General features: G+C 43.4%; 2 protein-coding genes across 3 annotated transcripts in view; one reads left to right on the forward strand and one right to left on the reverse strand.

Annotated features, from left to right (window-relative positions):
- LOC143983070 (S-adenosyl-L-methionine-dependent tRNA 4-demethylwyosine synthase TYW1-like) overlaps positions 1-10,854 on the reverse strand; it is a 321,868-nt gene extending 311,014 nt beyond the window's left edge. For both annotated transcript variants that reach the window (XM_077482324.1, XM_077482323.1), the window contains exons 1-2: positions 10,658-10,854; positions 275-417 (exon numbers count right to left, since the gene is read on the reverse strand). In XM_077482324.1, the coding sequence (XP_077338450.1) occupies positions 275-417; positions 10,658-10,751 (237 nt within the window). In that variant the 5' untranslated portion in view covers positions 10,752-10,854. The remainder of the gene's footprint in view (positions 1-274; positions 418-10,657) is intronic.
- A 53-nt stretch (positions 10,855-10,907) lies between these two features.
- Positions 10,908-25,351, forward strand: part of SBDS (SBDS ribosome maturation factor) — a 31,099-nt gene continuing 16,655 nt past the window's right edge. Inside the window, exons 1-2 of the mRNA XM_077482327.1 lie at positions 10,908-11,157; positions 21,620-21,749. Coding sequence (XP_077338453.1) covers positions 11,030-11,157; positions 21,620-21,749 — 258 coding nt within the window. The 5' untranslated portion in view covers positions 10,908-11,029. The remainder of the gene's footprint in view (positions 11,158-21,619; positions 21,750-25,351) is intronic.

Below are 25,351 nucleotides of genomic sequence, written 5' to 3' on the forward strand. Positions count from 1 at the left end.
ACACTTTGAAAATTTTGTTCAGCAAAGCTTGTGATTCAACAAACCCTGCCAGACAGTGCAGTCAAGTCTCTAAGCAGTTGATTATCAAATCGTGCTCTACCATGATGCAAGCATTTATAAACAGCATGTATGGAGAGCAATAGACTACTGACCCTCTCAGTGAGGGTAGTGATCCAGAGAACAAGCACATATCCCTAAACTATAGTACTATATTAAAAAAAAAAGTTCAAACTGTCCCAACAGCCCTTGTCCACAGATGTTTTGTTATACTGACCTGGTGATTTTTTCTGCCCAAAATAAATTGCTTGCAGATCCAGAGAGTAATACCAATTCCAGCACATGCATAGATGTAAAATCTGTTCATCCACAAAAGCATTAAATGTGTATGCACAAAAAACCAAGGGTCGGAAGTCGCATCTGAAAAAGCAGAGAAGCATTTCATTTATCACAACTTCAAGAAAGAAAAGAACATAAATTCCAAAAAGTACAGTATATATATCTAATCAAGATGTCATGTCATAAGGGTTTACTATCACCACCACGGGGCTTCCAGGCTACAGGTCACCTTAGGAGGAACTTTCAGATTTTCACCATAGCCTTGGAAGATCTCAACAGGTGTTACTGTATCATACAGCATTTGGTCTAGAGCAGCGGTCATCAACCCTGTCCTCAGGGCCCACTAACAGGCCAGGTTTGCAAGATAACAGAAATACATGACAGGTGATATCATTTGCTGCTCAGTGATTGCAGTATTCTAGTCTGCATCTCCCCAAGGTAATACATAAAACCTGGCCTGTTAGTGGACCCTGAGGACAGGGTTGATGACCACTGGTCTAGAGTACATAAAAGATCTGGCTCATGAATATGCAATTCTCCGCCGGATGGTCAGGTAACTTTGCGGTTAGGCAATTTGTTTTGTTACGCTTCATGTGAACATAAGTTTCCCTGTTAAAGCCTATATTTGAGGGGCTTAAAACTGAACTTCAGGCAAACTACTAACCTATGCAGTTCGCTTTTAATCTGTTTCTGCAGTGCCTTTTGCTGTGCGTTTTGATTTCTGCACACGTGATTTTAACCACTTAACAACCGGCCCATAGCCGAATGACGGCTACAGGGCGGTTGTTTAACTCTGGGAGGCCGTCATATGACGTCCTCCCAAAATTCGGCGCGCACTCGAGAGCATCCGCTCATCGCGGCCGTTTACCACGTGATGGCTCCGTAAAATGACAGAGTGATCACTTGTAAACAAACCGGCGTCATGTTATGACTCCGGCTCCTCCCTCCCCTCTCTGTACCGATCGGTACAGCGGAGGGGGGGGGGAAGAGATCGGTGTCAGCAGCGCTGTGGGCTGCATCTGCAGTGCCCAAATCGCTGCTCACCGAAATATAACCCCTCAATTCCCCACCCATACTCTGCAGTACAATTCCAGCCAATACCCTGCCATAAATTGCCATACCAGGAGATACCCTGCAATACCCAGCCATAGACATCCCCCCCCCCCCCCCCCCCCCCACTCCCACAGCCCTCCAGTGCTTCTACCGACTCGCCAATACGATCAAAGCCAGAATCTTTTTTTTTTCTTCCAGGCTTCCCAGCCTAGAAGGAAGATGCGGGGTCTTATTGACCCCCATATCTCACTGTAAAGAGGACCTGTCATGCCATATTCCTATTACAAGGGATGTTTACATTCCTTGTAATAGGAATAAAAGTGATCAAAAAAAAAAAAAAAAAAATGTCAAAACGAAAATAAAGAAAGTAAAATGAACAATAAGAATTTTTTTAATTTTTTTTAAAGCGCCCTTGTCCCCATGTGCTCGCATGCAGAAGCGAACGCATACGCAAGTCCCGCCCACATATGAAGACAGTGTTCAAACTACACATGTGAGGTATCGCTGCGAACGTTAGAGTGAGAGCAATAATTCTAGCCCTAGACCTCCTCTGTAACTCAAAACATGTAACCAGTAAAAAAAAATTTTTAAGCGTTGCCTATGGGGATTTTTAAGTAGCGACGTTTGGCGCCATTCCACGAGCGTGTGCAATTTTGAAGAGTGACATGTTAGGTATCTATTTACTCGGCATAACTTCATCTTTCACATTATGCAAAAATTGGGCTAACTTTACTGTGTTTTTTTTTTTTTTTTTTTTTAAGCACAAAACTGTTTTTTTTCCAAAAAAAAGCATTCGAAAAATTGCTGCGCAAATACCGTGCGAGATAAAAAGTTGCAACAACCCCCATTGTATTCTCCAGGGCGTTTGCTAAAAAAAACATGTATAATGTTTTGGGATTCTATGTAATTTTCTAGCAAATAAATGATGATTTTTACATGTAGGAGAGAAATGTCAGAATTGGCCTGGGTGTATGTGGCCACACTGTGTAAAAGTCTCACACATGTGGTATCACCGTACTCGGGAGTAATAGCAGAATGTGTTTTGGGGTGTAATTTGTGGTATGCATATGCTGTGTGTGAGAAATAAACTGATAATATGACAATTTTGTGAAAAAAAAATAAATAAAAGGGAAAAAAAAAAATATCTTGATTTTGCAAAGAATTATAGGAAAAAAGGACAACCTCAAAAAACTCATCATGCCTCTTACTAAATACCTTGGAATGTCTTCTTTCCAAAAAGGGGTCATTTGGGGGGTATTTGTCCTTTTCCTGGCATGTTAGGGTCTCAAGAATTGAAATAGGCCATCAGTACTTCAGGTGTGATCAATTTTCAGATATTGGCACCATAGCTTGTGGACTCTATAACTTTCACAAAGACCAAATAATATCCACCAATTTGTACTTATTTTTACCAAAGATATGTAGTAGTATAAATTTTGGCCAAAATTTATTAAGAAAAATTACTAATCTGCTAAATTTTATAATTTATTTTTTTTTATTATTTTTTATTTAATTTTTTTTACAGAATTTTTGGTCTTTTTTTCTTTTATAGCACAAAAAATAAACCAAGCGGTGATTAAATACCACCAAAAGAAAGCTCCATTTGTGTGAAAAAAAATGGTTAATGCAATTTGCATTTTTTTTTGGGCAGATTAAAAAACAAATTGCTGCAAAAACGCATTACGCTTTTCTGCAGCTTCTCCATTGAAGTATATTGAACCAATAAAGCACCATTTTGCGTTAAAAGTCCAAGACCCTTTCAGATGTGAACGTGTCCCATAGGAAACCATATAAATGAACTGTAGTGCATTTCTGCAAAAAGCACCAATAAACACATAGATGTGAACCAGGTCTAACACGTTTAGTAACATAATGGGGTTAAAAAAAAAAAAAAAAATGATCCCTTTCTAGTAGAAAAGGCACATAAACACTACTATAAGGGGTTTATTTTTTTACTGTAGAACAGTGAAAGTAATATTTACAGTAGCGATTATTTTCTCTTTTTGTACCATTTTAGTTTTTTTTAACCCATTATGTTACTGGTCGATCGATTATAAAAATAGTAATCGATTAATTGTTTCAGCCCTACTTCCAATGGATTTGTAATTCTGTCCTTCCAGTCCTGAGATTTAGACAGCTCTTCCACACAGCACAGCACTATCTGGCAGAGCAGGATACCAGAGTGTAACTACAGTTACAGTGATACTAAACACACACTATTTAATTTAGATTATCTAATTATTGTAAAAAAAAAAAAAAATCTCTCTCTCTTCCCAACAACAAGACCCAGCTTTTTCCCCAGCAGGATGAGCTTCTATTCCTCTGCTGCTGGTAACATGTAAAAAAAAAAAAAAAAAACATTAACTATCAAAAACTTTTAAAATGATCATACAAAAGTATATATTTTAGATCAAATCGTTATTTTTTGGCAATAACATGGTGTGGGCAGATTTCTGTCTGTCACATTCTCCTCCAGCCCGTGTTTTACAACATGAGGGTGGTGAAGCCTCCATTAATCTACATGTAATATCCCACACCCATTGTTATTAGCCAGTTAGTGGGCATGGAGAGGGAGGGAGTGGGCTGTCATTTACCACTGTGTATACACTCACATGTGTAAGTATATAGTCACATGGGCTGCTCAGATGTGATGACTCATCGGTTGTTAACCACTTCAATACTGGGCACTTATACACCTTCCTGCCCAGACCAAAAATTTTCAGCTTTCAGCGCTGTCACATTTTGAATGACAATTGCACGGTCATGCTACACTGTACCCAAACTAAATTTTTATAATTTTGTTCCTCCAAATAGAGTGTTCTTTTGGTAGTATTTGATCACCTCTGCAGTTTTTTTTGTTTTGTTTTTATTTGTTTAGCAAAAAATAAGACCAAAAATTTCGAAAATAAAAGTTTTGCTATTGTTTTGATTATAAAATTTTGTAATTAACCAAGTTCTGTTTCACTGCTGGGCACTGATAAGGCGGCACCAATGAGCAGACACTGAAAGGCTGCAAAGATGGGTACTTATGGGTGGCACTGATAGGTGACACTGCTGGGCACTGATCCATGGCAATGACATGAGGCACTGAGGCATCCCTGGTGGCACTGGAAGTGGTAGGCATTGTGAGTGGGAACTGATTGGCAGCTGCCTGCTCAGATTAGCATTTCCCTGTCTAGAGGGGGCATACCTGGTGGTCCAGTGTGGATGGCCATCCTGGTGGTGCTCCGGGTCGGGATCCGAGGGAGGGCTGCGCTGATAATCAGCACAGACCCCCCCCCCCAGTCAGGAAAGCAGCCGATCGGCTCTCCTCTACTCACCTCTGTCAGACGCGAGTGAGGAAAAGCCAATCACCAGCTCTTCCCATTTACAGTGATCAGCTGTGATTACCACGTGATCAGCCGTGTCCAAAGAGCCTCCGTCAGAGACTCTTTACCTAGATCGGAGTTGCAGTGTGTCAGACTGACACACCGCAACAAAGATTGCCGCTATGCCACTTAATATCCTGAGGATGTCATATGACGCCCAGTCAGGATATTGTAACTACTTTGCCACTCTCATTCTGCTATATGGTGGGTGGCAAGCGGTTAAGGACACGGCAGCCAGCTTCTCAACTCGCTTCTTAAACAAACACACAATGTGGCAAAAAAATAAAAAATCGCTGTAAAAAAATAAAAATAAAAAACACAGTAAGCACAGCAAAAAGCACTGGAGAAACACTCAAAAGCAACATGCATAGATGTGAATCAAGCCTTAAATCTGCCATACAGTGAATTGAAAGGTACTGTTGCCAATAGTGACCATATCAACAAATTATGTAAATATTCACTTAAATTATCCAATCATGAAAGAAAATACATTAATTAAAAAATAAAAAGGAAGAAAGAAAAAGCTAGGAATTTCCCCCCCCCCCCCCCCCACCGTTTTTCTTTTAGGTTAAAAGAAATGCGCTTTTCAAATGTTTGGGAAGCTGAAGTGTAGACTTGAAAATTTTAATCAGGGAAGATTCTACATTCCATTAAAATTAGCCCAATTTCCTCATTATCTCACTGAATAAGAGATGAATTTGACTTGTCAATATGCACAATAGCTTTACGTCTGTTACCATATTCTTTTCTCCAGTTTTAGACAGATCTGTCTAAAATCAAAGTTAAAACATAATACATTTAAAAAATTTTGTTAGCTGAAATATCCGATCCTTAAAATAATAAAATATATAAATTTATATATCCAACATGTCTGCAAGTTTAATTTTTTTCCTAACCACTTGCTGTTCAGAATTATGCATCTATATCCTGGACAGCAAGTGGTTATACCAGGATTGGGACTGCAGCAATGATCCTCGTACGTTTTTTTTACAATACTGCAGAGCCTTTGCCTGCCTCCCCCCAAGATTGATGACAGACCTTTGTCCAAGCATGCAGGTCAGGAAAGGGAGGGGGCTGAGCAAGCGCCCTCCCCTCCTCCGAAACATACCAGACCACATGCCCTTGACATAGGGGAGGGTGTTCTGCCCTCCCCCAAAGCACTTGGGCGGTGGGGGGGGTCTAGTCTACAGGAATGCAGCTCATCCCAGCCCCCCCCCCCCCCAATGTGAATGGGGTAAAAAATAAAAAACCTCCGGCCCTCACACAGACTGCCTGCCAACTGACATGCCGTATGACAGTTCTTAAATATCTAAAGGAGAAGAGTCAAACATCACAGGGTGTCCATGCCCCTTGACATCACCACCCCAGCATGCTCCTGGCCAATGAAGTCACAAGGGGTGGGGCCTCCTCCCCTTAGCTATTTAACTACTTAAATACCTGTACGTCATTTCATGCAATAGACAGCGGGGGTGGGGGGGCACATGCGCTGCAATCAGCAGGTCCAGAGGATGCAATGTCTGCAGGGACCTGCCGATTGTTCCCCGGAGAGGCAGAACAGCAATCTGCCTATGTAGAATAAGTCCATCCCCCACACAGTAAGCAAACACCCACACTTAACCCTTTGATCACCCCTAGTGTTAACCTCTTCCCTGCTAGTGTCATTAGTACAGTAACAGCTTTTCCTGTTTCACTTCATTCAAGTTGACATTATTATTGGATACTGGGAGATCTTTGAGGACACACACCCCCACCATGTCTGCCCCCAGTCTGTGCTCTGTTGGGTTGGTTTTTCCTCTGCCTCCTCAGCTCCCGAGCCAGACGCTCATTACTGACGCCTTTGGTAGTCTGATCCAGCCTTTGATGTACTACACACGAATCTACCCCTGATGAAGCAAGCATGGTCTTGTGAAAAGTGTTGGGGTACTTTTCCTGCCTGTGTACTTTGCAATCTACGTTTTATACCATGATATATGTAATGACATTTTTTTACTGTATTTATCATTTCAGCAGCTTGACTACGATTCATGTTTATGTTGGCATGACAAATTTAATAAAATTTTGAGACTGCATTTACTCAATTGTTGGCTAACCGCATTCACCTCATTTAAAATCCTGGGGCGATTTCCTGTATTTTGTGGAATAGAGGCGTTTACCACAGCCTTTTGCTTTTTGTTTAGTACAGTATATTTAATATATTTTGTTTAATACAGTATATTTTTAGCACTGATCACCAACGTCACTGGTTCACAAATAAAAAAAAAAATTATATATATATATATATATATATATATATATATATATATATATATATATATATATATATATATATATATATATTTTTTTTTTGTATATATATGTATGTATATGTGTGTGTGTATATATATATATATATATATATATAATTTTTTTTTTGTATATATATGTATGTATATGTATATGTGTGTGTATATATATATATAAGTGTCAGTTAGGTGCCCAAATCATCCACCACAATGTTGCAGTCCCTCTAAATAGAAAAAAAAGAAAAAAAATCACCGCCATTACTAGTAAAAGTATCCCATGGTTTGTAGATGGTATAAACCTTTTGCGCAAACCAAACAATATATGCTTATTGGTATTGTTTTTGACAAAAAAGATGTAGCAGAATACATATCGGCCTAAATTGATGAATTCTATTTTTTACTTTTTTTTTTTTTATTGGATAGGTTTTATAGCAGAAAGTAAAAAAAATATGATTTTTTTTTAAATTGTCACTCTCTTGTTTATAGTGCAAAAAACAAAAACCCGCAGGGGTGATCAAATACCACCAAAAGAAAGCTCTATTTGTGGGAACAAACGGACATCAATTTTATTTGGGTTCAAATCTCACAACTGCACAAATGTTAGTTAAAAGTAACGCAGTGCCAGATTGAAAAAAAATGGCCTGGTCCTGAAGGGGTAAAACCTTCCAGGCTAAAGTGGTTAAGAATTGTCAAAGTGCAGAGCAGGCACTCAATGTGAACTTTTGTAGGGGACAGAGGGTTTTTTTTTTTTCTTTTCCCCCTCCCCTCTTTCGGGTCCAGCAGGCGCCGTGATTGACGATGAATCTACTACAAGGGACATTTTTTTTTTTTTTTTTTTTTTTTTTTTTTTTTTTTATAAATAAAGGAATTGTCAAAAACTGTGTACGTTTTGATTTCTAACACTTTGTTTGGTGAATGAGTAGGGGTACAATACTCATTCACATGAGGGGGTGGGATCTGGAGTCCCGCTAGTTAAACATTTTCCATTTTGCGGGAAATACCGCATAATTTTCTTTTATTTATTTTTTTGGGTCAAACTACTTTTTTTAACCGCATTTGATACTTTATACAAATGGTAGTCAATTGACCCCCTTGTATCAATGTTGTCCATCAATGTAAAAACTTGGCATTTGTTGGTTAAAGTGCTTGTATAAACAAACTACTACTTACTTTCACTAGAGTAGGGAAAAGGTTAAAGTGGTTGAAAAGGCAGAAGATTTTTTTTTTTTTTCTTCATTCAGCAGCATTCTATGCAGCAAGGTAAAAAAAAAAAACCTTCAGTGTGCACCAGCTCCCCCCGCATTTCTCCCTAAATACACATGTAAGCCTGACCTCAAACCAGTGATGTGCACGAGAGTCAAGGTTCTCTCGCCTCTTGCGCAAAGCAGCCGAAATCCTCCTCCTTTGGGGTCTCAGAACAGGAAGAGACAACGTTGCTTGAGTGCCCCTATAGCAAGCCTCTTTCTATGGGGGCACAAATGGCACACCGTGGGGCTCAGCCCTGACCCCTGCTTGACTGCTGAGCTTTCTGTGAGAGAGGAAAAGGAGAGCAACGCAGACATATACAGCACTGGCTAGAGAACAGGCTCAGATAAGTATTTAAGTTAAAGTTAAGGTAGAACATTTTTTACCTTAATGCATTATATATATTAGGGTAAAAAAAAAAAAAAAAAAAAAAAAAAAAAAAAAGGACACCTGTCTGCATCTTCCCCACCAGCTTCCCCTTATACTTACCTGAGCCCATTCTCAATTCAACACTGGGGTCAAGAGCAGTGGCTCTATCAGTTCTCGCTCTCCTCACAGGGCAAACTGATGATAGCAGCAGGAGTCGTTGACTCCTGCTGCTGCCAAACATATCTGGTGATAACAGAGTGGGGGGCAGGGTCGAGCGGTCTGAGTCAATGAATGCAGGCAGCACAACTCAGGATCAAGTCAGCAGGAAGTGGCTTCCTATGGGGGCATGAAAAGAGGGAGAAGCTAGGAGCACCTGGAGGGGACCTCAGAATGAGAATGATTGGGGCTTCTCTGTGTAAAACCATTGCACAGAGCAGGTAGGCATAACATGTTTGTTATTTATAAAAAAAAAAAAAAAAAAAAAAAAAAATTGCCTTCACAATCACTTTAAAGCATTAGGCAAAAAATAAATAAATAAATAAATCAATCAATCAAAAAAAAAACACACACACGCCCATCTCCAAGCCCATAAACTAATCTGAGCCTTATCACTGATAAGCAGCATTTAGTGGCATCACTAATGGACTTTACTGTAACCAGTGTACTGATGATCAGTGCCCTGATTACATGTCCATGCGTTCCCTGTGAGGAGACATCAGCTCCAAAGAGTGCGTGGCGAGGAGATCTGATCATCAGCACTTCCATGTTTACAAGTGAACAGCTGTGATTGAACACAGCCGATCACATGGTTAAAGAGCCATGTGATCGGCGCTGTACAGAGATTGGGGTCGCCCCATGTCCTCACAACACAGCAGTCATTGCCGCGGGCATGCAAGCGAGAGTGGCCATTCTGTGTGCAGTCATATGATATCCACCCAGAACGAGAGCCACACCGTCCCTCCATCAAGCGGTTAAAAAAGGTAAAGAGATCTGGGGTCTTTTTACCCTAGAGCGCTCAATAAAGAGAGCCTGTCATGCCCTATTTCAATTACAAGGGATGGACAGTGAGAAGCGAAAGCATACGCAAGTCGCGGATATGTAAACAGTGTTCAAACCACATGTGAGGTATCACCGTAAGAGTTAGAGCATGAGCAATGAGTTGAGCGCAAGACCTCCTCTGTAACTCTAAATAGTGGACTTGTTAAAAAAAAAAAAAAAAATAAGTAAACCTCACCTGTAAAGATTTTTTTAATTAATTTTGTTTGTTGCCATTCCACAAGTGTGTGCAATGTTAAATCGTGACATGTTGGATATCTATTTACTCCGCAGCTAATTTTATGTTTTTTTATTCAAAAAAAGTGTGTTTTCTCCAAAAAAAATGCGTTTGAAAGACTACTGCCTAAATACAGTCCGATATAAATGATTTCAACGACTGTCATTTTGTTCTTTTTAGGAGATATTTACTCTATATGCTGCCGCCATCATCGGTGCATGCGCAATGAAGGAACAGCCCACTCATGCCGTTTCTTCAGGCCCAGGGACCGACAGCGCCCATGTGGGAGTGACGTCATCGTGGTTCCGGACCAATCACAGCACCGTAGCCCGTAAACCCGGAAGTAACTCCGGGAAAGATGTTGGCCGTGGGAGCGGAGTGCGGGTGGCACCGTTCTAAAAGGTAAGCATTTCATATAATAATAATACTAGCTCATTATGCCTTTGTCTTGCAGGTTTTTGGGGTTTTGTAATTATTACTTTTTTTTTTTTCTCTCCGAAGGTTTACAACCTCTTTTAGGGTCCTCTTTTTTGCATTCAGATACAGGACACATAAAAAGAACACAAGTTGAGAATATGATAGTTTATCCAAATACATTTCCTGTGGCTGCTTTTCAGTAAAAGGTAAACAGCATAGAAGTAACATGCCTAGACCTGAGCTACAGAAGACCTCCTTCGCCAAGTTGTCCAGCACATGTCTTATGTAGTGTGTGCCCCCTGGACATGACTTACCCTCCTCATTCTGAGCAGTCACACGACCTGCTGCCATTAAGACCAGCAAAGCTCCTATCTCCGACGCCATAACGACCAAACCTGGAGTACGCATCACGCCAGATAACTCAAGTCTACAGCTACACTCACGCTGAACTGGGGGCAGCCATGTTTGTTTCCGTATTTTCTCTCTCCCCCCAAAAAAAAGCTTTATTGACAGATACAGTCACATGGCACTAACTGACCAATGAGCGCACAGACGGAGCTAAATCACTTCCGCCAGCATTTTACTGCTACGCACACGTGCGGTAAGGTGTGAGTGTCGTGCTGTGGCAGAGTGCGCCTACAGAAAACGTTCTTCGGTATAGTTAGGGAGGCGAGGCGGCAACAGCCATGGCTATCTTCACCCCCACCAACCAAATTCGCCTGACTAATGTGGCGGTCGTGCGGATGAAGAAGGGAGGGAAGAGGTTTGAAATAGCCTGCTACAAGAACAAGGTTGTGAGCTGGCGCAGTGGGGCGTAAGTATTCACTGTCTATGGAAGCATTGGATGAGGGTGTGCTGAGGAGCCAATCCGCTTAACCTGCGCCCTCGTGTGGGCGGGGCTAGAGGAGTAGGGAGGCTCGGAAAGCAAACCTGTGAGCAGAACTTTAAAGCAATAATAAAGTCTCTTTAAGTAGAAAAACGTGCCCCCTGCAGGTAGAAATCATTATGACACTTGCTTACAAACAGAGCCTTCCAGCTGGGCTGGGTTCTCACAGCCAAGGCTGGTGTTACCACCACTAGGCAAACTAGGCAGCCGCCTAGGGCGCCCAGCCAGTGGTGTGCCTACTCGCTTCTCTGCAGCAAGCAAGTCTCCACATCAGCAGTCAGCCACTGCTCCATTTGCACATAGTGTGAGAGGAGTGGCGGAGGACTTTGTTTCCTGACTCCCGAATTAATGGAAGCAAGCAAACATTCATTGATGGGCGCTTCATTAAAAAGGTGGGGTATACATGGGCAGGGAAAAGGTGGGGGGGGGGCTGCAAATGCGTGTCAAAAATCCTTGCACCAGCCCTGCTTATAGCTCCCCTGGGCCCCAGCGGCTCCCATGTAATTCTGGTGTTCTTTCCAGGTTTCAAATCTTTGGGCGCTTGATAGGCCTGGCTGCAGTGATGTTGCTCCTGCGCTTGTGCATGCCAGTCGCTTCGCCACAGCATGCAGAGCGAGCTGTATATGTGTTCTGTGCTGCACATGTGTGGCTCAAATCCCATTACCGCTAACGGGCATGGAGGATGTTTGTCAAGAAAGGCCTCTAGGGTCTCTTCTGTTATAGAAAACATTGCCCGTCTGTGGATTTTGGCACGCGGGCATTTACTACCACTTTAAAGCTACTAAAACCTAGAGCTGTACGATTAATCGTCAAGAATCGTTATTGTGATTTTTATTTTATTTTTTCCGGTCGCAATCTTGACAGAGGGTTGCCTATCTTCCTGATCTTTGGAATGCAGAGAATTTTCTCTCTGCTCTCAGCCATCAAAGTCTGGGCAGTCTGCTAAGTTTTAAAGCGGAGGTCCACCCTAAAGTGGACCTTCCGCTTATTGGAATCCCCCCCCCCACCTCCGGCGCCACAATTGGCACCTTTCAGGGGGGAGGGGGGGTGCAGTTACCTGGATAATCCAGGTAACTGCACCCACTTCCGGGATAGCTCTCTGCGGAAAGGGGCGTAGATCTACGCCCCTTTCCGAAAGTCCCCCGCTGCCTGCTGGGAAACACACAGATCCCAGAGGCAGCGGGTCCATCCTTATTGCGCAGCGCGACTCGCGCATGCGCAGTAGAGAACCGGGAAATGAAGCCGAAAGGCTCCACTTCCTGATTCCCATATCCAAGATGGCGGCGGCAGCACCCGAGAGACGATCGAGAGATCGGCTTCGGGTGCCGATATCGCAGGCGCGCTGGGCAGGTAAGTGTCCTTATTTTAAAAGTCAGCAGCTGCTGTATTTGTAGCTGCTGGCTTTTAAAAAAAAAAAAAAACGGCGGAACTCCCGGCAGACTCCCGCTTTAAACCCCTTCTATCAGTGGAATGTTCAGTCTAAACATTGTATCAATTTGTCTTTTACATCAAAGGAATAGACTTCTGTATGTAAATTAGGAACGTTTAACCACTTAAATACTGAACCTTTTTCTGACAGTTTTCAAGTTAAAATCTATTTTTTTGTTAGACGTTACTTGGAACCCCCAAACTTATTTTTATATAATATATATATATTTTTTTTTTTTGTAGAGACCCTAGAGCAGTGATGGCGAACCTTGGCACCCCAGATGTTTTGCAACTACATTTCCCATGATGCTTGCCTACGCGCAGAGTGTATGAGCATTATGGGAAATGTAGTTTCAAAACATCTGGGGGTGCCAAGGATTTTTTGTATAGTGTGAAAGATTTTACGCCATGAGAATCGTAATCTTTTATTCTAAGCAAAAAAATTCTGACTCTCATTTTGACCAGAATCCTGCAGCTCTACTAAAACCATCAGGTTGCCTTGACAGGTTAAAGCTTCCGCTTTAAGTACTCTGCGCCCCCTGGCATGTTTTTTTTTTTTTTTGGGGGGGGGGGTACCTGATTATGAGAGGGGCTTCCTGTCCCGCTCCTCCTGGCTGCCTAGGAGGCCCCTATCTGCAATCTTCTGGGACACATCACATGTCCAGAAGATTACCCGGCCACTAGGAGAGCTGCAAGCTGTCACAGCCGGGCATCCACACTTAGAATGCAGGTGCGGGGGAGAGGAGCGAGGCTTTGGCTGGATCGTGGGACAGATGAGTGTCAGTTTATTTAAAGTCAGCAGCTACACTTTTTGTAGCTGCTGACTGTTAATAAGAATAACAACCAGTGGAACTCCGCTTTAAGACTAGGTGCTGTAATAAGTGTATCAACTGCATATTTTTACCACCAACTGCAAGTGTAAACTAAACCAAAGGGAGGGCCAGTTCACACCACATCCAGGCCAGTGTGTTTTTTTTTTTTTTTTTTTTTTTTTCCTGCATCAAAAAAGCATGGGAAGTAGGTTACATGGTTTTCAATGGCATAGTTTACACCAGTGCAGTCAGTTCCTGTGACGGAACATCCCTGCACTCCGATTGAGTGAGTGCTTTTGTCATATACCACTTCCTCCCAGCCTGAATATAGATGTCAGAGATTCAAACCGCTCCCAAGCACAAAACAAGACGACACTTGCTTAGCTGCTCAACATGGACTGATTTATTAGAACCAAAATGACAAGTATTTTATAATACAGTAGAATGGGAGGTCCCCCCCTCCTGATCATTTATTCTAACAATACAACTGTAGCTAGAGACAGAATTAACCTGAGCTAATTATCTAAATCAACACTCAGACTAGTTGACTGAGAGATGAGACTTTTTGGCTCTTAGCTCACTAACAATTCAATAATCATTACCATAAACATCAACACAGGGTTAATTAGCCCAAACAACAATGTGTGGAATACTCTTACAAGCCAGACTAGACTCATTTACATTATACAAGACAACAGACAGGTGGATGGCGTTCATGACATTAGCATCTGACAGTGTGTCCCAACAGCATGAGACAACACACATTATATATGCATATATACAGCATTGAATCTGACTAGCACAGATTATAGTGGGGTTCTCCTTCATCCAGGGCCCATAATCAGTCGGCAAGAGGCTCACATTCAGTCCTCTCAAAAAGCCTGTGTCCCGGATAGGTCTCACAGTTCCAGAAACAAAAAAGAACATGCTGCATTTTTCTTGCTCTAGACTGTACTGGAACACTGTAAAATGCACTGGAATGCGCATGTCCTTATTTTAAGGTTAAGAAAAAAGGAGGAAAAAATGTACTGGAACACATCAAAAACGTGCATGCAGAAAAGCATCTGGAACTCATCCAGACTGCATTTTTCTATGGTGTGAACTTGCCCTGAAAGAAATCCCAAATTTCCCAAGGCGTCTTTCAGGACAGCACCTGAGAGATAGCGACTCCACCCTCCTCGTTAGGAAACACCTTCTTCCTCCAGACTTTAAAGGGAGGCGCCTCCCTACCACACATCAGTTTTTGTGTTTCCTCCGGCCCGGAGGGAACACCTTTTGGGAGGGAGTCTTTTTCTCTTAGGTGTTCCTGAGGGACTAGGCTTCTTTCCCTTTTTTTCCTCCTTTAGAGACCCGCTGTCCTCCCGACCTACCCACGCCTCGTCAGCGGTAGCAAGCGGGCTCCTCTTCCCCTCTTGTGCTCGGAGAGAGCCGAAGATTCGGTGACCCGCACGTTCGGCGGCGCGCGTGTGCCGCCGCCATGTTTTTTTTCGGCGGTCGCGCCGGAAGTGACAGAGCGGGTCATCGGGTCAGCTGAAACGTCGTTTCCGGCGTGGACGCAGGGGGGAGGAGGGAGGACAGGTGCTGGTGCCTATTTCCGCTTCCGGTCCGGTGCAGCTGCATGGCGTGACTCCGGAGGCGTTTAGCCACAAGTGGATCTCTGCACACCTGTTATGGAAGATTCAGCATCTGCAGCGGTGGGGACAGGCACAGGCACCAGCAAAGCCCAGGTAAGAGGCAGCGGTTAAAGTCTGCCTTTCTTTTTCCTATTTTCCTGGCGTTTGGTCTCGCTCTCTTCTCCTTTTTTCCCCCCCTGGTGGCAAGGGGCCTGTCTGGGCACTAGAAGCTGACTGGTTTCTTCTCAGTGCACCTGTGTGGTGATCCCTATCAAAGCTGAGACTGGGTCTCACTAAGGGTTCCCTGTTTTTTTTCCCTTTTTTTGTCTTTTTCTTCATAGGCTAAGAGCTCTGACCCAAAGAAAAGATGTCCCTCTTGCAGGGCCAAGCTGGGAGAAAATTGGAAGAAAACCTTATGCAGTCCCTGCATTACTTCTTTAGTTAAGGAGGAATCTGCCTCTGTATGTGAGGATCTGGTGGCCTCTGTAAAGAAGGAGCTATACGCCACGATTCAGAATTTTCGTGACTCACTAGCAAATCCGGCTGCTAGTCAGCCTGCCACTTCAGAGTCTTCCCAGGGGTCTCTCTCAATCCCGGTGTTGGAATCTCTGCCTGAAGACCCTTCAGATAGGGAAAAGCAGTCCACTGCTCTTTCCGTTAAAGATTCGGAAGAGGAGTTGGAGGATTCTGAGGTAGCCCCCTCTAAATTCAAACTGTCCCTTGAAGAGGTCGATGGGCTCCTTAAAGCCATTCATGCTACGCTTGGTTTAAGTGAGGAGAAAAAGGAATTATCACTCCATGACCGCATGTATGCTGGGTTGGATGAGCCTAAGGGCCGAACATTCCCAGTTCATCCGGTCATCTCTGAGGCCATTAGGAAAGAATGGCAGGATCCAGAGAAAAAGCCCTTTTTCTCCAAAGCCCACAAAAGGCGTTTTCCTTTTGAGGAGGACCCTGCAGCAGTATGGAACAAGGTGCCCAGACTGGATGCCGCCTTTTCCCAGGTTTCAAGGTCCACGGATCTGTCCTTTGAGGACATGGGAGTTTTGAAAGATCCGATGGACAAACGTATGGATCTTTTGCTCAAGAGATCATGGCAATCAGTCATGAGCAATTTAAAACCAGCAATGGCCACAACGTGTGTAGCCAGAAATTTAGAATACTGGATTAACCAGTTAAAGTCACATATAGCTGCAGATTCCCCTAAACAGGAAATTTTTGATTCTTTTCCTACCCTGATTACGGCAGTGGCTTATGTTGCAGATGCCTCAGCTGAAGCAATTAAGATATCAGCCAGGTCAGCAGCTCTAACTAATGCTGCAAGAAGAGCCTTATGGCTTAAAACCTGGCCGGGTGACTCGGCTTCAAAGAATAAGCTATGTGGGTTACCCTTTTCAGGAGACTTGCTCTTCGGCTCTGACCTCGATAATATCCTTGACAGGACAGCCGATAAAAAGAGATCCTTTCCGGTCAAAAAGAAAAAGCAGGTACCAAAACGTCTTTTTCGACCTCAAAAAGCTCAGGATCAGGACAGCAAGTTGCAGGGGAGAAGGAAAAGTTGGTCCGCCCCGAAGCCGAAGGGTAGAGGCGGAATTCTTTTCCGTCCTCCTACACAGGCCGAAAAATCGCAATGACTCGTCTCTGCGGGTGGGCGGAAGACTACAAAAGTTTCTTCCGCAGTGGTCAGGGATAACTTCAAATCAGTTTATCCTGACCACTCTCGCGCAGGGTTACTCACTCGAGTTTGTCAACAACCCCCCAAAAAGGTTCCTGATTACCAACACCCCGCGGGACCCAGTAAGGGCCCTGGCCATGAAGTCCTCTCTAGAGGAACTGATGCAACAGGGCGTAGTAGTACAGGTACCCCTGCAAGAACAGCAGGAGGGGTTTTATTCCCATGTTTTCCTAGTAAAGGAACCGACAGGGAAATTTCGGTTGATTCTCAACCTAAAACCTTTAAACGAGTCCATAAGGTACAGGAATTTCAAAATGGACTCAATTTTTTCGGTCAGAAATCTGTTGACGCCAGGATGTTTTATGGCGTCAGTAGATTTAAAAGACGCATACCTACATGTTCCGATCTCTCCCCAGTCTCAGAAGTTTCTCAGGCTGGCGGTGAGGTTGGGGGGTGTGGTTCATCATCTCCAGTTCAGGGCCCTACCCTTCGGCCTGTCATCATCTCCCCGAATTTTTACCGAAATAATGGCAGAAGCTTTAGCGCCACTGCGTCTTCAGGGAATCGCAGTTATTCCTTATTTAGACGATCTGCTGTTTTTCGCCCCATCCAGCGAGGAATTGCAGACCAATCTAGGCAAAGCTCGCAGCCATCTGGAGGCATTGGGTTGGATTTTGAACCTCCAAAAGTCGTCCCTAAACCCATCTCAGGAGATTCGGTTTTTAGGGTATCTAATAAATTCGGCGGAGCAAAAAATCTTCCTTCCCTTAGACAAAAAGGACAGGATTTCCAGTGCAGTGTCTTTATTACAGACCAGCCAAAATCTGACAGTAAGACAGGTTATGTCAGCTTTGGGGGTTCTGACTTCAGCAATGCCAGCATTCCAGTGGGCAAGAATGCATTTCAGGTGTCTGCAGGCTTTCCTTCTAAAATCTTGGGATCACACAGTGGCATCCCTAGAGGCAGAGGTGAGAGTGTCAACCCAGGTAAAAAGGTCCCTATGGTGGTGGAAAAGACAGGATGTCTTATCGGAAGGGTTAGTCTGGGCTTTTCCAGTCGGGAAAAGACTAACAACCGACGCCAGTTCCTGGGGGTGGGGAGCCCATCTAGGAACACGTTTCACTCAGGGGTCCTGGGCCAAAGAGGAGACAATAAGGTCCTCAAACTGGAGTGAGCTCAAGGCGATTGCCTTAGCTCTGGAGTTGTTTGTTCAGGAGCTTCAGTCCCATCACGTCCAAGTCCTAACAGACAATGCCACGGCCGTGGCTTATTTAAACAGACAGGGGGGTACAAGAAGCAGGTCGCTTCAGGTACTGGCCATGGAGATTCTTCGGTGGGCGGAAAAACATTTGTTATCCCTATCAGCAGTCCACCTAAAAGGGGATCTAAACAGGTTAGCGGACTTCCTAAGCAGAAACGCTATTTGGGAAGCGGAATGGTCTCTAAACCCGGAGGTATTCACAATGATTGCCGGAAAACGCCCAGGTTCCCCAGTTCTTTTCCCTGGACAGTCGCGATGGCTCGCTGGGCACAGATGCGCTAGCTTATCCATGGGAATTTCGTCTTTGCTATGCTTTCCCCCCATTTCAGTTAATCCCGTTAATTTTAAGGAAAATTCAGAGGGAGAAGGTGCCAGTTATTCTAATCACGCCCTTTTGGCCAAAAAGGGCCTGGTTTTCGACAGTTCTAGGTCTGGCAATCAAGCCTTGTTGGCGTCTGCCCCTCAGACACGATCTGTTGTTGCAGGGCCCAGTGAACCATCCAGGAGTGGCCAGCCTGGCCCTCACGGCCTGGTTTCTGAAAGGCAGCTCCTTAGGAGCAAGGGGTTTTCCAACCGTTTGATCTCGACCCTTTTAGCAAGTAGGAAAAGGGTTACGAGGGCCATTTTATTCTAAGGTCTGGAAGCGTTATAAAACTTGGTGTTTGTCAGCCGCCCAGGTGACAGGGAGCCTTGTCTCCATCTTGGAGTTTTTACAGGATGGAGCAGACAAGGGACTGGCAGTTAGTACCCTGAAGGTGCAGGTAGCAGCCCTGACAGTGTTCTTAGAAAAATCTGTGGCCTCAGATCCGCTGGTGATCAGATTCTTTAGAGCTCTTAAAAGATCTAGGCCAGCTCCTGTTAAGGTTTTTCCTAGATGGGATTTGTCGGTAGTCCTACAGTCTCTAACAAAAGGGCCTTTTGAGCCTCTTGTGGAGGCTTCCCTTAGGTTTCTCACATTAAAAGCCGTTTTTCTGATTGCCATTGTCTCTGCACGCAGGATCAGTGAGCTAAATGCTCTGTCAGTTAAAGAACCATATCTTTCCATTTTTCCTGATAGAGTTATTCTTAGAACAGATGCAAAATTCTTACCGAAGGTAGCTTCAGTTCAGAACCGTATACAGGACATAGTTCTGCCAACCTTTTGTGTTAACCCCAAAGGAAATAAGGAGACTTTTTTTCCATACTTTGGACGTCAGGAGGACTCTGCTGAGTTATTTAGAAAGGACGGAGTCCTTCAGGCGTTCAGATTCACTGTTTGTACTCTTCTCAGGAAGAAAAAAGGGTTTTCAAGCTTCTAAAGTTACTTTAGCTAGATGGCTGAAATTAGCTATCTCGGAGGCATATTCCCAGGCAGGGTTATCTCCTCCAGCAGAAATTTGTGCACACTCAACCAGGGCTCTGGCGTCTACGTGGGCAGAGAGAGCTGGTGCCACCCCGGAGCAGATCTGCAAGGCGGCGACATGGTCGAGTTTTCACACATTATAGACTGGATCTCGCTTCTGCCAGCGATCAGGCGTTTGGCAGAAAGGTCCTGCAAGCTGTTGTCCCGCCCTAAGGGGTAAGTCTCTGTTATCCTCTCAGGTGCTGTCCTGAAAGACGCCTTGGGAAAGACCAAGTTAGACTTACCGGTAACTTGTTTTCCAGAAGTCTTTCAGGACAGCAAGCATCCCGCCCTATGGTATTATATTATGCTACGCTGTGACTAACGTATGTGTTTATGTGTTCCAGCCGGGGCCGGAGGTTCTCTTCTACAACTGAGGTGTGGTAGGGAGGCGCCTCCCTTTAAAGTCTGGAGGAAGAAGGTGTTTCCTAACGAGGAGGGTGGAGTCGCTATCTCTCTCAGGTGCTGTCCTGAAAGACTTCTGGAAAACAAGTTACCGGTAAGTCTAACTTGGTCTTTTGAATGGTCACCATAACAGGAATAGAGGAGGAATCTTCCAATGTGGATGTTCTGGTGACAACCAGGGATTTCTTCTCGCTTCCTGCTGTGATTATGGGACAGGAAGTGAAAGATAATCTTCCCTATGGGACACATGGCAAAAACACCTGTAAGTGATTATATATAACCCTCCCTTACCCTAACCAAAATTATGCATTCAGTTCTACTTTAAAACTGTTAACCACTTGCCTACTCTGCACTTTCACCCCCTTCCCACCCAGGACAATTTTCAGCACTGTCACACTTTTAATGACTATTGTGTGGACATGCTACACTACCCATATTATGGGTCATTTTTCGGCTGCATTGACTGGAACTAATATGCAGGACTGATCCTCCGGATACTGATGATCAGTGCCCTGGTTATTAATGTAGATGTCCCCTTTCACAATAGCTGGTTACAGACTTTGTCTCCTTTCCTCACACTGTGACAGTGTGAGGAAAGGAGTGCTGATAACCAGCAAGTGTGTTTTGTATTGTGATGAGCTGTCAGTGGACACAACTGATCACATGGTAAAGAGCCACGGTAATTGATATATCATTGATATATCTTCTCCTGAAGATATATCAATGAGAGGATTGAGACATACAATGTAACACTGATAGGGGTGCTTATAATCAGATTTTATTTATGTAAAACCTTTATCCTAAAAGGAAAAAAAACAGCTGTAACTGATTATGAAGTTTTAGCTGGAGTTTGGTTTCCTTTTGTTAGCGTATCTAAATCTGCTAATACACTTAACTTGCTGAGCTGGCAGACTCCAACAGAGCCCATCCTGTGTGGAAAGTGTCTAAAAAAGAAAATGAATGCATCATCCACATCTAATGATTAGCTGCAACATAATACATTTTTGGTTTTGTATTCAATACCACTTTATAGTGTAACCACTATTCCAGTGAAATTTGGCAGATCGCCTCCATATGTTTTGTGTTTTCCATTCAAATAGGAATTTTATATTTTCTACATTTCTAGTTTAATTGGATTGGGAATATGCATAGGACTGTACAGGTACCACCCTTTGTTGGGAATAGCTAGAAATGTTCAATTAGGAGGCATAGTTTAGGAGGAGGAGGGGACAAATGAGAGGAAGTTCCACTTTTGGGTGTAACTCTGCTTTAATTCACTGGAATCTGTGAATGATGTGGCTGTGTGGGGGAATAGGCAGAAGAGGCAGGATGTGCTACCACCATGAATACAACTGGAACATGTAACATGTTCCAAAGGTGAACTTGGCCTTTAACATTACCTAGGAAGGGAAAGCAAAGTAAGATTTTAACGTAAGTAAAATGGTTAGCAGCAATTTTTAAAATTTTTCGAAGTTATTCTATGTGAATAATAACATTTAACAAATTTAAAGTAGATGTTATGCTAATTTGGCTACAAAAGTGGACATGCATGTTATGTTTTGGTATCCCTAAACCCGCTGGGTTTTTACATTCCATGTACAAGACTTGAACATTTTTAAGTGTTTCTTCTGTTCTCAGGAGTAATGCACTACAGTGTAATGCATTACAAACTAAAACGAAAAAAAAAAATTCCAGGTTGCATTGTATTTATTTGCCAGCCATTGGCTAAAATGCACAGTACTAGCCATAGAAAAATAATTGTTTATATTATTTAAATAATGTGTAAAATTTTTATTTTATTTATTTTTGTCATAGGGAGAAAGATCTAGATGAGGTCTTACAGACACACTCTGTATTCATGAATGTGTCCAAAGGTCAGGTGGCCAAGAAAGAGGATCTTGTCAAATCATTTGGAACAGAGGATCAGACAGAGATCTGCAAGCAGGTATTCAAATTATGCCAGTTATGATTGCTACCAATGTTGATTTTTATGTTAATGGTAATTTTAAGTCGTGTACTTCCAGCCAGCTCAGCCTACTGGATGACCACTCAACTGTTTGACTTTGGGGATCGTATGCTCTTGCCAGGTTGGGGAAGTGAGGAGCTGGGAGGGTTAGGGAAAGGGAATCCCTTAGGGAATGCTCGATCTCCACGACTGAGCTACAAGTTGTTTTGTTTTTTAGTTTTTATGTTCCACAATTGATTTGCACATAAGAATCTACACTGGTACATTACAAATTGTTTAGTAAAATGCATGCTGTCGGGTCTTTTTCTGCAGACCAGTTGCTGCCCTGCTGGTCCGAATTGTCGCCATATGAAAGGATAGTAACCAAATCTCCAATGACGTTGGTTACGTTTCTGACATGGAATGTGCAGGGGGGGTGGTGGCACAACAAAATTTAAGCGCACAGCGGCCCTTTCCTTCCCTAAGTTACAAAGGGCAGATGTCCTAATGGAGACCCATGTTACAGGACACTTACAAGCTACTCTAAAATGCCCCTCGACAGGATGGGCCTATTGTAGCACTTACACAAATGTATAGAAGAGTCTCTATCCTCATTGCCAAATCTACCCCCTTTCGAGTTGTTTTTCGTTGCAGTCGGATATCTGTGCCTGCATGCTACACTGAGTGCGTTTTTCCCTTTTGATACTGGCTTTTTATATCCCACCCCCATACAGCTCGGTAGTAGTTATGGAGAGACTAGCCATTTATAGCGCAGTACCCAATGATCCCAGCTTTGTAAATGGGTGATTTCAACATGACTGATCCCCGCTCTGGATCGTGGTGCAGGCTGAGGCACATACCACCGTACCGCAGCATACCCGTTTGTGTTGTACAGTAACTGAATTTGCCATGATTGATGTTTGGAGGTACCAAAACCCTACCACTAAAGCTTGTACATGCCACATTTTATATTTGTCTCCAAGTCACTTCTGCCTACAGTGGCAGGGTCGGGCTTTGCTCCTAGAGCCCTATCGGACAACTTTACTACTAGAGTCCTCCTCCACTCAGAGGGCACTTTTCTCACAGGCCCTCCCCAAGTTGCGGCCAAATTTAAGAAATGTTGTTATAGTACTCTATATACCTCACAATGCGCACACACACAGCAAGACATAGAGAATACCTACATAATCTAAAGTTTTCCCCACCTTAATGTCAAACAGCTCAAGATGCTAAAAGCACCTAAACAATTAGTGATATTACTGATACCCTGTCCCAACTAACCAAATCCAAAGCACCCGGTCTTGATGGATTACCCCTAGAATTTTACACTACCTTTTCAGAAACGCTCATTCCCAAACTGAAGGCGCTATACCAATTTGTTTTTGATAAGGGAGTACTCCCTTCCTCCATGCAGGAAGCCCAAATCATAGTTCTCCCTAAACCGGATAAGGATCCCCACTACCCTTAATCATACCACCCTATCTCCTTGTTGCAAGTCGACATAAAAATACTGGCCAAAATGCTTGCTTCCCGATTAAATAAAGTTATACTCTTGCTAGTCCACCCCCAACCAAACCGGATTTATGCCAGGGAAAAACACCGCTGTGAACGCCCAGGCCCATGACAACTCTGGAACCCAGGTGGTGGCCCTAGATACAGCCAAGGCCTTCAATTCCCTTGAATGGCAGTACCTTTTGAGAATGCCTTCATAGTTTTGGATTCGGCCCTAACTTTATTAAATGGGTACAGCTTCTATATCAAACTCCTAAAGCCCTGGTGTATGTTAACGGGTGGCTTTCTGATCAATTTCCCCTCGACATGGGTGCCCCACTTTTCCCACTACTGTATGCCCTGGCAGCTGAGCCACTGGCCATTGGCTGAACCCAAAATATAAGGACTGAGCGTTGGTAAAAAAAAAAAAAATAGGCCTATATCCAGATGACACCATTCTTTATTTAGCTGACCAGGGTCCTTCTTTACAAGCTGCACTGGAGATTATAGAGAATTTTGGTAAATTCTCTGGACTGCACATTGGGACAAATGCCAAATTCTTCCCTTTACCCCCATACACCCTCAATTCCTTTATTTTTTTTTATTTTTTAAGGAGTGTCAGTTACAAGGAGCCTCAGAGATTGTGTTCCCCTTTTTAATATAGAACCATTATTTACCATGATTAAAGCTAAAACACAAGCATGGGCTAGACTACAACTGGGTGTATACATTTAATCAATATGATCTTTCTGCCTCATTCTAATATATGGTGTTCCATGCTCTTTTTTTATATATTCCCATAAAATGCTTTAAGAAAATGGAATCTATTCTGAAGTCCTTTGTCCAGGGGCATAGTAGACACCAAACTAGCTTCACCTATCCTAAAGAATCCCACGTCCATGGGAGGAACATCTCTCCCGCATCTGCAAGATTATTACTTCGCATCTCAACTGTCTCATTTGTATTTCAATACAACTGAACTTCAATGGTACAGATCACTGGTTTGCACCGGCTACAGCCACCCAGCCCATACCCCTATTTAAGTAATTCTACGTGGGACAGGGGGCAAATATATCCAGGAACCCCCACAGTACAATGATGGGATGCTAACACATCATCTAATAAATATAGGGTTTGTCCCAAAAAAAGCACCCAACATTGGTCAAATCCACTCTCACATCCCCCTATGGCTCAACGGCCACTTGCCAGACCCGCGCACCATCCCAGACCCTACAGTCTGGATCACACATGGCATAATTTACCTATACCAAGTCATGAGACCACGCCAGTTTTCTGGGGTCTCTGCCACACTAGATTTCTTGTCCTGAATATTATATTTGGCACAGAACCTTCTAAGCTCATTTCCTTTCTTTACTCTACTATTAGACTTCCTGGTAACATGGCATTGACTCAAAAGGCCAAATCCGCATGGGAACAGGACGTTGGGACTATTAGTGACTCAGTTTGGGAGGAAATCCTGGAGGGTGTTTAAAACGGCATCTCCTAAAGTGTTGAATAGACTAACACAATTGTATATCCTTCACAGAACTTGCCTGGCACCACAAAGGTTAGTTTGTTTTCAACCAACACGTAGTCCATTATGCCCTCTTTGTGCCTCGGCCTGACACTTTTTACCACCTGCTCTGGGACTGTCCAAATATGCAAACATACTGGCTACAAGTGGTTCAGTCCCTACATAAAATGGGTTCCCCGGTTGTTCTAGACCGAAACTATACCCTACTGGGTTTATTGCCGGATGCAGATGTAGACAAATTCCTGGCCACATTTGTATACAAGACCTCCATTTTTGGCTAGGAAGGTTGTGGCCTAGACCTGGATGCAGGCATTACCCCTCCCTCCCCACAATCCAGATCTGGAAAAAGGATGTCAGTGATACACTTCCATTTAAAAAACTGATATAAACCCATAGAGGGTGTCCGCTTAAGTATTCCAGAATGTGGGATAGATGGTTGGGAGATGACGAGACCTGTACTTGACTGCTGTAGGTACAAACGCAGATTTCACCACCCATCAGTGATATACCGCTAGGCAACTGTCTTACCTTCCCCTTACTATAATGGGCTGTTCACTGTAAAATTTATGCCAAAATA

The sequence above is a fragment of the Lithobates pipiens genome, unplaced genomic scaffold (assembly GCF_037356315.1).
Source record: "Lithobates pipiens isolate NorthernLeopardFrog02 unplaced genomic scaffold, aLitPip1_a1.2 Scaffold_16, whole genome shotgun sequence".
Lineage (NCBI taxonomy): Eukaryota > Metazoa > Chordata > Amphibia > Anura > Ranidae > Lithobates > Lithobates pipiens.